The 13,907-nt window shown below is 42.7% G+C and overlaps 1 protein-coding gene across 17 annotated transcripts in view; it reads left to right on the forward strand.

Annotated features, from left to right (window-relative positions):
• LOC137418161 (uncharacterized) overlaps positions 1–11,207 on the forward strand; it is a 183,314-nt gene extending 172,107 nt beyond the window's left edge. For 11 of the 17 annotated variants that reach the window (XM_068104176.2, XM_068104175.2, XM_068104168.2 and 8 more), the window contains 8 exons: positions 2,137–2,418; positions 6,993–7,100; positions 7,824–8,038; positions 8,193–8,327; positions 8,435–8,573; positions 8,697–8,743; positions 9,962–10,025; positions 10,750–11,207. In XM_068104176.2, coding sequence (XP_067960277.2) covers positions 2,137–2,418; positions 6,993–7,100; positions 7,824–8,038; positions 8,193–8,327; positions 8,435–8,573; positions 8,697–8,743; positions 9,962–10,025; positions 10,750–10,856 — 1,097 coding nt within the window. In that variant the 3' untranslated portion in view covers positions 10,857–11,207. The remainder of the gene's footprint in view (positions 1–2,136; positions 2,419–6,992; positions 7,101–7,823; positions 8,039–8,192; positions 8,328–8,434; positions 8,574–8,696; positions 8,744–9,961; positions 10,026–10,749) is intronic. The other 6 variants (XM_068104171.2, XM_078783614.1, XM_078783616.1 and 3 more) reach the window with 1 other exon arrangement.
• Positions 11,208–13,907: the final 2,700 nt, after the last annotated feature.

Raw genomic sequence — 13,907 nt, forward strand, 5'->3', positions numbered from 1 at the left:
TCAAAGCTGGATCCACTTTGACCCCCGGTAGACCCACTGAGACCCCGATTTTTTTTTTTTTTGTTATGCCGTGAACAAACCTTAGTCACAACACAACAAATATCATTTGTGCCAAATTTGGTCGCAATCCCATCAGTGATTTCGGAGAAGAAGTTTCAAGTGTTTACAGACTGATGGACGATGCGCCATCGCATAAGCTCCCCTGAGCTTTGTTCCAGGTGAGCTAAAAATCACTCATTGAACCAGTTTGAAGAGAGAAAAGGGGTCATTCTGCTGTTTTGTGGCACTGTGTCCACCGCAATGAGCATGGAGAAAAGAAAGAAAACCAGAGAATTGTCTGAGGAGGTCAGCCACAAGATTGTAGCTAAGCATGGACAATGAAGACTACAAGTCCACCTCCAGAGACCTTGATGTTCCTATGTCCACCGTATGCAATGTTTTCATGAAGTTTAAGGCCCATGTGCTCTAGCCAACCTCCTGGACGTGGCCGCAAGAGAAAACTTGATTGAAGATTGCAATGAAGAATTGTTTGAATGGTGGGGAAAGCAGCTCGATCAACTGCCAAACAGATTCAAGCTGACCTTCAGACACAAGGTACGACAGTTTCAACTCGCACCATCCGTCGACAACTCAATGAAAGGGGGTTCTCTGGTAAGAGACCCAGGAGGACCCCACTGCTGAGAGAGAGACATAAGAAAGCCCGATTGGAGTTTTCCAAAACACACCTGAACAAGCCAAAATCCTTCTGGGAGAATGTCCTGTGAACAGATGAGACCAAATTAGAGCTTTTTGGTAAAGCACATCATCTCTATGTTTTCAGAAAACAAAATTAAGCCTTCAAAGAAAAGAACACTTTCTCTACAGTCAAACATGGAGGAGGTTCAGTGATGTTTTGGGGTTTCTGTGCTGCCTCTGGCACTGGGTGCCTTGAATGTGTGCATGGCATCATGAAATCATGAGATTACCAAGGCATTTTGGAGTGCAATGTTCAACGCAGTGTCAGAAAGCTGGGTCTCCATCGAAGGTCAGTGGTCTTGCAGCAGGACGGTGACCCCAAACACACTTCAAAAAGCACCCAGGGATGATTCAAGACAAAACGCTGGACTGTTCTGAAGTGGCCAGCAATGAGTCCAGATCTAAATCCCATGAACACCTGTGGGGAGTTCTGAAAACAGCAGTTGGGAGAAGGCACCCTTCAAATCTGGGAGAACTGGAGCAGTTTGCACAAGAAGAGTGGGTCAAACTGCCAGTAGAGAGGTTTTGGAAGCTCATTCATGGCTATAGGAAGTGCTTGACTGCACTTATTTTGTCCACAGGCTTTGCTACCAAATATTGAGTCTGGGGTGTCAACAATTTTGTCAATGCCATTTCCTTTTATTTTCTGATTTAAAAGTTTAAAAGTAAAAAGTGATAAAAAGAGACAAAATACTTTTATCAATTTCAACTTATTTTTAGAGATGTGTGTTCTTTGAAAGTTATTTGTGAGTTGTTTGTAAGTTATTTGAAAAAAGTGCAAGGGTGCCATTATTTTTGGCCACGACTGTATGTCGAGTAATAGTAAGGTTTAATCAAGTCCGTTAGAATGCACGGTAGGTCAGAAAACACAATAGGTCAGAATGCATGGTAATCAAGCGTTGTGTTACGTAATCAAGCTTTATGTTATACAATTTAATAAAACCATTGGTTTTGTTTAGGTCGAGTCTTATTGACGAGGAGGGATCCCGAAAAATCTAATCATATGTCGAATAATAGTAAGATTTAATGAAGTCTATCAAAACGCACGGTACATCAGAACGCACAGTAATCGAGCATTACATGACGTTAGTTACATTACGTAATCCAGTGTTATGTTGTGCAAATTACTAAAAACATTGCGTCATGTAATTTTTGAATGGCCCCATATTGGGGTGAAGCAATTCTTGACCATGTGATGAATCAGCTCGTTCTGATATATCAGTGGAGAGGGTGACATGGATCAGAGGTGTCGAGTTAATTTTTTAACAGTGCATTAAATGTGTTTCCCAATCACGCTGATCATCTTTGAAGAGTGCTTTAAATGTGTTTCCCAATCGGCAGGTTGTGACCACAGTGCAGTCATTCTTGTTTCATCTCTGTTTATATTCCTTGATTATCCAGGCAAGGCTAGGACAGCAAAACATCATTCCTGGTCAACACGAGCCTCAGAACCGCCCCTGCACACCGACGAGCTGCATCTGCTTCTGCTGGAAATGCGCAAACTGCGCGTTCAGCTGGATCGCAGTGAACGAGCAAACCATGAACTACGGGTTCGCCTTGAGCTGCAACTTCAAGGGTCACCACCAATGACTCAAACGGGGAGCGAGACAGGAACCAGGAGATCGCCTCAGAGATCTGCACCCATCATTGCAGAAAATATCAATGTGCCATCATGTCTGTATGGTACGGCTCAATTGGTGGATCCCATTCCCGCTTTTTTCACTTTTTTATTTTTTATTTGTATACAGAATCGAGGCTTGTGTAAGAGCTAACACATTAAACATGAAAATATGCACAGACACATAAAACAAACAATAAAGGGAGTGAGAGACAAGAGGGTGAGAGAGAGGAAAGCATACAAGCACAACAACAGTGGAGAACAATGGAATGATTTCATGAGCAAATTGAAGACAGCCTTTTAAAGAGGAAGAAGAAGAGCGTGTTATAATATACAACTGAGTACAGGACTGCAGGGGAAAGTTTAAACTTTTTAAAACAAAACCGTGAAAGCTATCTGGGAAATTCCCTGAAGAATAGGAGATTAACAAGCCAGATGAGCAGAGAACAAAGGAACAGGTTGGTTTATGAACAATTTGTTAGTACGGGAGGAGGGGCCTCCTTTTTAATTTCTTCAATGTTATTATTTTTCTGAGGGTTATGTGAAAGTGGATCTGAGAAAGAAGAAGAAAGGTTAAAGGAGTATGGTGGAAACTAGAATGGTAAAGGTATCGGCTAGAAAGGAAGGAGAAAAATGGAGGAGAGAAAAGGGCGGGGCGAGCCAGCAGGTGGTCACGGGCGGGGGAGGGGAAGCTGGTAAGAGAGAAGGAAATTATTATTAGGATAGGTTTTTTTTTGTTTTGTTTTTTTACTTTTTTTTTGTATTTAAGACTTTAAACAAAGGGTAAGATGTTTGGGTGAAGTAGGGGATGAAAAGAAAAACAAAGAAGAAGGCAATACAGCGAAAGAACAAACATAAATAAACAAAAGACCGAGAGACGGGAAGCCTCGAGGGACAGGCCCAAAACGCAGCGCATACACGAACGACGATTACACACAAGTTTGCACGATTTGCAAAACAAGATCTAATTATAAACACACAGTAAACACATACACAGTAAAATAAACAGTAGAAGTTTGACAAAAATAGAATCGGGAAGACACTTATCTTTGATGACGTGGAGAGCTCGGAAGAACGTGGAGAGCTCGGAAGGACGTGACCTCGCCAGAGGAACCGGAGTGCAACTTGATTTGTTTTGGGAAATTAAGGCCAAATTTGTCTTTTTTTTTTCTCAATTTTTGTAAAGAATGGTGCAAATTATTATGGGTTAGCCAATAGTGCATGATGGGAATAAAAGGATGTAGAATCTCTTCTGAATGTGTAGCAGAATGACAATGTGCATCGGCTTTTCATCCTGTCTGAGGAATTGCACATGATCACCACACTTGTTTATCTTGGTGATGCATATAAAACAAGACTAAAGATTACATATCAAAATGATTCCATTGCAGGTGTGTTGAAGCTGATTTTGATTTTTCAGTCATGTTAGGTTTTTCAACCTTCCTATAGTGTGGAAGTTATTCGTGTCTGTTGTTTAGTTTCAACCTTCCTATAGTCTGAGGACACAAATCGCTTCAAACTTGGTGAAATCAACATGCGACATATCCGAGTGTTATGTACACGTGTTATAAAATCAAACTTCTTCTGATGAAAAGGTCCGAACATTGATCATTCTTTCCCACACTTCACACACTAGATCGGGGCAATAAACGTGGTGATTGGGTGCAGCAGAATTAATCACTTGGTAGCTCACTTGCCACAGGGTTGTTACCACCCACATGTGAAGCGAAAGGTAGTGTTACGAAATTGGTTCACTTTTGCCTGTCTAGGCACATTAAACATTTGCCTGCCCTTCTGTCTACAAACGTCAGTTTATGATGGAGGAACAACCTGATTTCAATTGAGTGTTATATTTTTAACATGAATCGGACACCACAAAGGACATAAACAACAGGCACGAATAACTAATGTAACATGTTAAATAAGGTGGTGTAAAAGACACTGTGTCAACACCGATAGACTTATTAATTTTTTAATGACCTTGGAAGTCTATTTTATTTTGCCCCTGATGGACTTGGTCCAAAACAGGGATTGGGTCTTGTCCGTCTGACTGTCCATGCGTGTGTGCGTCCGCGTACCCGCAACCATATTTCGAATGGGTCTAAATTGGAGTCTAAATATAGCTTATCCAGTTGGAGATGTATGGACTGGTTTTGTTCATACTTGGCACAAATACAATACTTGATTGTGTACATATGCACATCATTTTGTTTCATGATGCAATAAAAGATGGCCGACTGTCGGCCATTTTAGTTGTAAAAACCCCATTGTTGAACATGTCCTCAACCCTTTTTCGGACATGCATTTACCGATATTGTTCAAACTTTCTACACAGATAACGCATGATGGCTTACATATGAACTTCATTTCTTTTCGAGATCAGATCCAAGATAGCCGACTGGTGGCCATTTTGTTACTTAAACATGTTCCCAACCATTTCTTGAAAATTCATGGTCTGATTTTGTTCAAACTTGGCACAAGCCGAGTACATGACGGCGTACACGTGCGCCTCACTTTATTTTGTGACCTGATCAAGATGGCTGACTGCTAGACTGTCGGTCATTTTAGTTGTAAAAAACCCGTTGTTGAACACGTCCTCAACCATTTCTCGGACATGCATTTACCGATCTTGTTCAAACTTAGCACACAGATAATGAATGATGCGTTACATATGCACGTCTTTTTTTTTCGAGATCAGATCCAAGATGGCCGACTGGCGACCATTTTGTTACTTAAACGTGTCCCCAACCATTTATTGAACATGCATGGTTCAATTTTGTTCAAACTTGGCACAAAGAGAATACATGAGTATACATATGCAGAAGATTTTGTTTTGTAATCTGACCAAAGATGGCCAACCGACAACCTTTAACTCCGTACAGCAAAATTATTTAACCACGGGGGCTATGACATTTCATGTCTTTTTCTTCTCATTTCATTTGAATTATATACTTGAACACTGGAGAACACAAATCGCCTTTTTGACACTTTCAAAACCCTTCCATTTAACAGGACCTGAACATGTAAATAAGGTGGTGTATAAGACTGCATCAAGGGCACTAAACTTCTGGAATTTTTATACGACCTTTAAAATCATTATTTTATATAAATTGAAGTATATAATTGAACACTGCTTGGGGTAAAGTGTTCTCTGAACTCTCTAGTTTGCCTTACGTGTTGAGTCTCAACAGAATACAATTGATGTCGAAAATGTTGTTCTGGTGCAACGCCAGTTTGGGGGAGCTGCATCTAGAAGCATGATGTCAGATAATGAGATGAGTCTGCTGTCTTGTCTGTATTTAGGTTGTGGATGCCAAAGACCCAGTTGGTATTTTTTGAAAATCGTAGGCCATTGCGTGCCATTATCCTGGCTAAATCCACTTTTTGTAATTATCTTTACTAGTGAGATACCCATGCTTTGCATGGGTGGGACGCCAGATGCAAACAGACAATGCAGAAACGGCGAATGCTAAAGCATGAAACCAATAAATTCCACATTACTGTAGCACCTTCAGTCGCACGTCAAACATGGACAGCAAGTTTGTGAAGGACTTCCATGAAAAACATATCCGTTGGCAAACAAACGGGTACATTTGTTCCATTTCCATTCAATGGCGAATCTGCATATGACGATCCGCGAATTCACGTTTAGAAAGTAGAAACCGTCACGGCATTTCGTCATTCATTTGAACTCGATATCTCTTTTTTCATTCCAAACAGCATAACTCCAATCACAAATTAAATAACATTAATATAAAAAATAAACTTTTAACAACATTCCTGACATAAACAAATATTTAAATGCTGATGTGAAGTTCCGTACGGTTGGGTGAATACAATTACGAATTAAAAATCGTAATTGTATTCACTCAATTCCAATTATCAATTGATACTTTAACAAAACGATTAATACGATTAATGTTCAACGATTTAACATTACGATTGAATGACGGTTGTATTTGGATATTATCAAACCCGCGCATTGCCATCATCTGTCCACTTCCACATTCGTGGCAGGTTCATAATTGTCATCAAAATCTAAACAGTATTTGTAGAATTTCAATAAAAGCCACATCACTGTTCATAACGGTAAATATTATTCCATCGTGTTTGGAAAAACTGGAAAATTGGAAAACTTGGAAAAATTGGAAAAACAATTGAGCCTATTTTACTCCCAGGGGTCCCAGGAATACCCACCCAAAATATCGTTGCGATCGGTTGAGCCGTTTTTGCTGTACCTTCGAACAGACGAACAGACAGACGGACATTTGGTGAATTATAGTAAGATAATTTGCACACAGACAGGTGATTGGTGAAATGGTCTTTACATGAGCCTGATAACCTTTGGAGGGAGCATCTTGGTGTAGGGAACACAGGTTAAAATCCCATATGTACCATATGTAATTATCTGATGTGTACAAACGTCCTTGTAATTCATGTTGAAGTATATTATTGTCTTTTAATATCTTTGTCCTGCAGGTGATTTTTGTACAAGCTCCTCTATGTTCCTTGCTTCGGTCGATGCACTAAAATAAACATGAACGTTACTTTGCTGGGACTTGACTTGCTGCTTCTTTTACGAGATCAATCGGGTTATCCGGATTAAGTTAATGGTGATTGGTTTACACCCTCTTAACAGACTCACACCCCGAAAGCAGCCAGCATAAAGAGACAGCACCCGTGATGGAGAGTTACCCCACTCCACCAAGCTCGGCTTCCTCGTGTCCGGCGCTCGATGGCACACCAGGTGTGAGCTGGCGTCACACCGTTACAGGCATTGTCTGCCATGATCCCTTTCCTCTGTTTCATTATCACATCGATACACAACTCCACCTTCGTTGTTTTCTTCCTTCCTGACTCGGTTTCATCGCTATTTTTGAACCAATTTTGTCACTAAATAATTTCACAGAAAATCAGCACAAAGTAGTTTTCACCAAAGGACAATACACTTTGAATCTGATGTTTTGCCTGACTTTCATGACGATTGATGTTTTTGTATTTAAATTTTGCAAAACATCGCATTGGCATGTGGTCTTATATGTTGAATTCAAAAAGTTTCTCAGAATAATTTAGCAATCGAAGATGTGTTTGGAGCTTTGTTGCACAACCCTGCATTAAAGATTTATGATGCCATGATTGTTCCAATTTACTCTTTAACTGTACTTTAAATTCTGGTCAATGATTACCTCGTCAAAAAACGTATTCCTTTTGAGGAACGGTACTTTACAGTTTCCAGGCAGCCATAATCAACCAATTGAAATGTATTGCATGATTGCGGCCAGCAGAGTTTTTATATCAGTTTCAGAACTTTGTTGATCTGTTTGTTTCAACATCTATATTATAGCTCGTGCTGGAATGAACACAATTTGTCACTTTGGAATAGTAACAGCACCAGTAATAACCCTGTATCCATACTGTCTGCACACATCTGTCTGCACACGTTAACCTGTGTGTGCACTCGTTTCTGCAGAAGTTCCTCCTTTGAAACCGGAAGTATCCAAGACCGGTGCGGACAGACCACCTTCGCCGAAAGAGAATGGCATGAAGTCTGCCCCGTCTGTTGTGCTAACCCATGTTCTTGCCTTGGCCGGAGATTACGACCGTGTGCGACAGCAGCTGGCCGAGGCTCGGCTTTTGGTTCGAGCCATGGAGTCCCGCCTCAGAGATCGCCTCGCTCGTCACAAGGTAGGGCTTTGTGGACATGTGGCCTACTAGTCTGTAAGCAGCGATACCCTTTGGTGGGGTGTTGCCTTTGCAGTAAAAGTAATTTGTTGTAATACAATGCGGTAATGTCTATTTGCACACCGCCTACCATCCATTGACTTGTTCACTCACTCAGGAGCCTGAGACGCGGGTCTCGAAATGGCTTTGTGTCAGTGTGAACACGATGAAAGGACAACTCGATAATGCTGCTCGGCTGCTCAAGCTCTTCTGGCGCACATCACTGCCTGAGGGTCCCTCTGGCTACCTGGAGGTAAGTGTGCTTGATTGACGGCCCAACCCCGATGCTCAGCACATCCACTGATTGCACTTGTAAACACAATATGAGGGGATCTGGCCTGGAACTGATGTCTACCGCAGGATGGAGATAAAGCAGACCACATCTCACACCTGCGAATGAAACTCTCGGAGCAGGAGAAGATGTTGCAGTGTACCGTGAGTCGCCTGCGTGCCTCTAACCAGCTCAAGGACAGTATAGAGAAGACCGTTATCCGTCAATGTGAGTCTCGACACATTTCGATCTGTCTTTTGGAGTGTGTCTTGTGAACTCCTGAGATCTCTTTTTCTTATTCTTTAGACTTGTTTTTTTTAAATGTGGAATGCATACCTTGTGTTCTCACAGTGACCCTGACGCACGATGTTCTACGCACCGCCCGGTGTAACTTAGAGGTAAGTTTTGGTTTCTTAACGCAAACCCTGCTTTTGGTTCCTCGTTAAACATTATTTTGGTTCTATTGAACATACACTGCTATGCAAAAATCTTTTTAAAGACACATTCAGGAGTGTCTAAGGCAATATATGGGATGTTATGAGAATCACCAATTTACCCACTTTTTGAAACTTCAGAATGCTGATCTATCATGATTAACTGTTAGCTTAAAGGAAAATGACTAAAATTTAAGAAGATCACTATAGAATTGTATTTCTGTATAAAGAAAGAAATATTGAGTGAAATAGCTCGCATCACTCGATTTTCAAGGTGTTTGTTTAACCACTTTAACTGAAGCAAAATCAACAAGCACAGAGAAACATTATCTCTAATTGATAAACCCAGGACTGGAAGACCAAAAATCTGTCTTACAAGGCTGAGCAATATTTGAAAATAATTGAGGAATAGAAAGTTGAAAACTTGTTGAGTTGACAACAGAACAGGTAGAAGGCTCAGGTGTCGTCTGTCCATAAACAGTACGGAGGTCACTTTTGAAATAAGGACGTAAAGGCAAAAAAAAAAAAACACTTCTTTTAATAAAGGGGAATAAGACTGAAAGGCTAGACTGAAAGGCTAAAATATGCACAAGAACACTGAAATTGGACTTTGGAACAATGGCTGAAGGTGTTTTGGACAGATGAGTCAAAGTTTTGGTTATTTGGGTGTAGTCTATTTGAGACGATGAAAACTGAAACTTGTATAGAGCCTCACTTAAAGCCATCAAGCATTGAGGAGGTTCAATTCAAGTTTGGGGGTGCATATCCTCAAGTGGTGTTGGAAAATTGATGGTATATTGACCGCAGCAAGATACAAACAAATTTTAATCAACCATACGTGAAATGATCTGATCCGTAGTAGAAAAACACGAAATGTCTAAACCTTTGTACAGCAGTGTAGATTGGAGCGGGGTTCCATAATATCCGACCTCTGGATCAGACGGCACCTGCATGTGATAACAAATGTTTCCGCATAAATAACAGGTTATAATAATCGATGCTTTTCCTTCTGCTTTGCCGAATCTTTGTCTTTTCTTCCTTTTCCCATTTCTGTTATCCACGTTGCATTTCCCACATGGTGCCGTTCTTGTGGAAGGCTTATGACTTTACTCCAAACTTTCCTATTTCTCCTTTTTATTCCCTGCTGTTGTACCTTCTATTTCCTCCCTTGCCTCCCTGGAGCCTGGGCACCAAACCTTGCCACCAGGGAAAAGCCGCGTCGATTCTCTTTCATGCTTTCGAGCAGGTCTGTTGTATCCACAGCCTCTTGTGGGGCCATGGATGTGGTTTGCTGTGGATTTCTCTGGTTACAACATGATTCTTAGAAATGGTGTTGATGTGAACTATAAGTCCCATGCAAAAAATCAGTTATTTATGGGGCTGGAGGGTGAATGGTTGGCTTGGTTCTGCTAATCAATTGGCACCTCTCTAACATCCATCTCCAACTGAACTCAGATGCTAGTGGTCTTATGGATAGAGCGTCCACTCTCAGTCTGGGAGATTGGCGGTACGAACCCCGGCTGAGTCATACCAAAGACTCGTACCAAACATAAGCTGAGGCATACCAAAAATATGGTACATGCTGCTTCCTTGCTTTGACGTTCAGCATTTAAAAGATAGAGCACAGAAAACCCCCGTAGGTTGGTGTACATAGGCAGGAGGAAATTCCTTCTTGATTGCCCCACTAAGTGTAAAGAGAAAAATGATGTCATGAAGATACCGTCACTGGTACTTACGAGTGCACTGGGAAGTGACGTCAGGCTTTTGTGACAAGACTGGGTTTTGGGTAAAAAAAAAACATGTCTGTGTCGTTGTCTCATCTATCTGTCCGCGTGATTTGTGACGCAGCTCCTCCACGAGCCTTAGAACCAGTAAAAAAGAACATTTAATTGAGCATCAGAACAGAAGTGTGAACACCGGACGGAGCCAGAGTTCTGGTACTAATCCAAGTCACTGTGTCTTCCATGCAGCTTCAGGTGCTGCCAGCCCCTCCGTAGCTTCCCTGATGAGCTCCATTCCCAGCACTTCTGACTCTTCGGCTTTCATGCAGTTGTGTCTCGAGTTCCAGCAAGATTAACCGCCGCTCGCTCCATGTGCATCCCGCTAACTGAACAGTATTCTCGCTGCATAGCATTCTTGATGCGTAGTGTTTTAAATGCAGAAGTATTATGGACGCAGTTAGTCTGCCCAAGCATTTGTGCACAAAGAAAAGACTACAAGGTTTGCATATGGAACCGCTTCCGTGAGAAATGTATTTTTGAAACAACGCAGTTGTTCGGTTTGGATACGGATGCAGTATTGTGACTGTAAGATTATGTTTCCGTTTACTTGTTTTGGGTGTACATGCAGTTTGAATGCTTTGCTTGCGGTGTGCAAGCATGTTGTATATACCTGAAATGAGCAGTGTACATAAAGTTAGAAAATGGCCCATGGTATGTGTGTTTTTATGCCTCCACAACCAAATCTTCCGGAGGCATGTTTTCGGGTTTTCCGTCCGTGCATGCGTAGATGTTCGTTACTCCGATAACTTGTGAACCGCTGAAAGGATATTGACCAAACTTGGTACAGGTGTGTACTATGATGCAAAGATGAACTGAATAGATTTTGGCCTCAAAAGGTCAGAGGTCCGTCTGAAGATTAGAGGTCACGTCTCTTCAAAGCTGTCCATGCGCGCACGCTTTCGAAGTTAAGGAATTTTTCACAATTGTGTTTTTGTCGAAACTGTATCTTTCTTTCGGTGTATGTACCTATTGGTGTGTCTTTAATAGGATTCTCGGTGTTGGTTTTTCATACCTGTGTAAGAATTGTCGGTTAGTTTGTGTCGCGTATTCTGAGGCCTAGTGTCGTAGGCTACCGTGTCCGACCTTTGCTTGAGGCTTTGTTTTTGTCTCAGCGGTTCTTCGATCGCGCTGCAATTACTTTCGGTCTCTGTTTTTCCCGGTCTTTACACCCCATACTTCCTTGTTTTAAAATCTCCTCAAAAAAAAAACCAAAAAAATATTTCCTTCTCTGTTCTTATCCGTTTGTTCGTTCTTATTTGTTCGTTCGTTCTTCAACCACGTTGTTCGTGATGACGTGATCACGTTGTTAAAAAATGTTTAATCTGTCCCCTGAAGAACTGTATTCTGTCGTATTCTATAACACCTTTTTCTTCTTCTTCTATAAAAGGATGCTTTCGACTTGCTCACCAAATCTATTCATTCCAAAAAAAAATTCCATCTCTTACAGTGCCTCTTTCATACATTCCCTAAACTCTCCAGCACTCCACCCATCCTTCAGTGTCCTCAAACGTATTTTTGACTCGAATGTCTCAAGAAACTCATTTTGCAAGAAATGTTCGTTTCCCATTAATCGTACACTTTTCAAAATCCAATCTCACCCCTCCCCTCCAAATCTTCCCCATCACCCCTTCCCTCCAAAACTTCCCCATCACCCCATCCCTCCAAATCTTCCCCATCACCCCTCCACTTCAAAACTTCCCCATCACCCCTCCCCTCCAAATCTACCCCCTTGCCCCTCCCCTCCAAATCTTCCCCATCACCCATCTTTCAAATATTCCCCCTTGCCCCTCCCCTCCAAATCTTCCCCATCACCCATCCCTTTCAAATCTTCCCCCTTTCCCCTCTCCTCCAAATCTTCCCCATCACCCCTTCCCTCCAAAACTTCCCCATCACCCCTCCCCTCCAAAATTTCCCCATCACCCCTCCCCTCTAAATCTACCCCCTTACCCCTCCCCTCCAAATCATCCCCATCACCCATCTCTTTCAAATCTTCACCCATGCCCCTCCCCTCCAAATCTTCCCCATCACCCATCCCTTTCAAATCTCCCCCCTTGCCCCTTCCCTCCTAAACTCCCCCCACACCCCTCCCCTCCGAGACTCTCCCTCGCTCCGCCCCTCCTAGACTCCCCTCTCACCCCTCCTCCTCAAAGCGTCCTCCCCGCTTCTTCCCCCTTCCAACTTTCACCTTCATCTCCCTCAACCTTCTGCCTCACTCTTCCCCCTCCTCAAATAACACCTCACTGCGCCTCACCAAATCACCATCAAACCTTTTGTCTGCCCCATTCTTCCCTTTCTCCAAGCTATTCTGAAATCTCTGACACACCTTCAACAGCTCTCCCGACCTCTTCCTCCTCTTCCACATCTTACCCTACCCCCTGTTCTGTATCCGATGCTCCCCCTTCCTCTTCTTTAACAGTATGGACCTCAAACATCCGGGGCCTTCGCTCAAACTTGACTGATCTCTCCATACAGGTTGCTTCTGACAAACCAGACGTGATCTGCTTAACAGAAACTTTCCTCCTTCATGATGTCTCTGATTCCTTGGTATCTCTCCCAGGTTACTCCCTCCTCCGGTATGATAGACCTGAGCCTCGTCCTGGAGGTGGGGTTTCTATCTTTATAAAAAACGCTCTTCCTCACTCGCCCTGCACTGCCCTCTCTCCACCTCACCCCCAGGAATACCTTTGGCGACGGCTTCCCCTTCGCTCCCACCTTTTGTTCATATGTGTGTTGTACCGTCCACCAAACAGTGATGACTCCATCTACATCTCGGTCTGATAATATGGACCAACTTCTATCTACCCATCCCAACTCTCTCTTCCTCATATGTGGTGATTTCAACTGTCACCATGCCAGTTGGCTGGGTGTGGGTACCTCTCTCACCAGCCATGGCTCTTCAGCAAAGGACTTCTGTGACTCACTGGGACTGACACAATCTGTCAATTTCCCGACCCGGATCTCAGTCAACGGAGCATCTTCTCTTCTGGACTTGGTTATGACTAACTTCCCTGAAAATGTCTGCTGCTCTTCTTCTGCTCCAATCGGCTCTTCTGATCATGTGCTTGTTAAAGTGGACATCTCTCTGACCATTCTCAGAGAGCCTCCTCAGCGTCGACGAGTCTGGCATTTCACTCAGGCCAACTGGCACGGTCTTCAAGCAGCCATCAATCATCTGGACTGGTCTCCCATCTCTACCGCCTCTGACATCAACTCATCCTGGGAATTCTTCCAAAGTAAATTGCTCTCTCTCATGCACAGATTTATCCCATCTCGTCTTCAGTTGTCATACCCTTCCTCCCGTCCATGGTACATGGAATCTTGTGGTGAGGCTATTGCCCAGAAGCAAC

This window comes from Myxine glutinosa, chromosome 8 (genome assembly GCF_964187855.1).
Source record: "Myxine glutinosa chromosome 8, kmMyxGlut1.1, whole genome shotgun sequence".
NCBI classification, from domain to species: Eukaryota; Metazoa; Chordata; class Myxini; order Myxiniformes; family Myxinidae; genus Myxine; species Myxine glutinosa.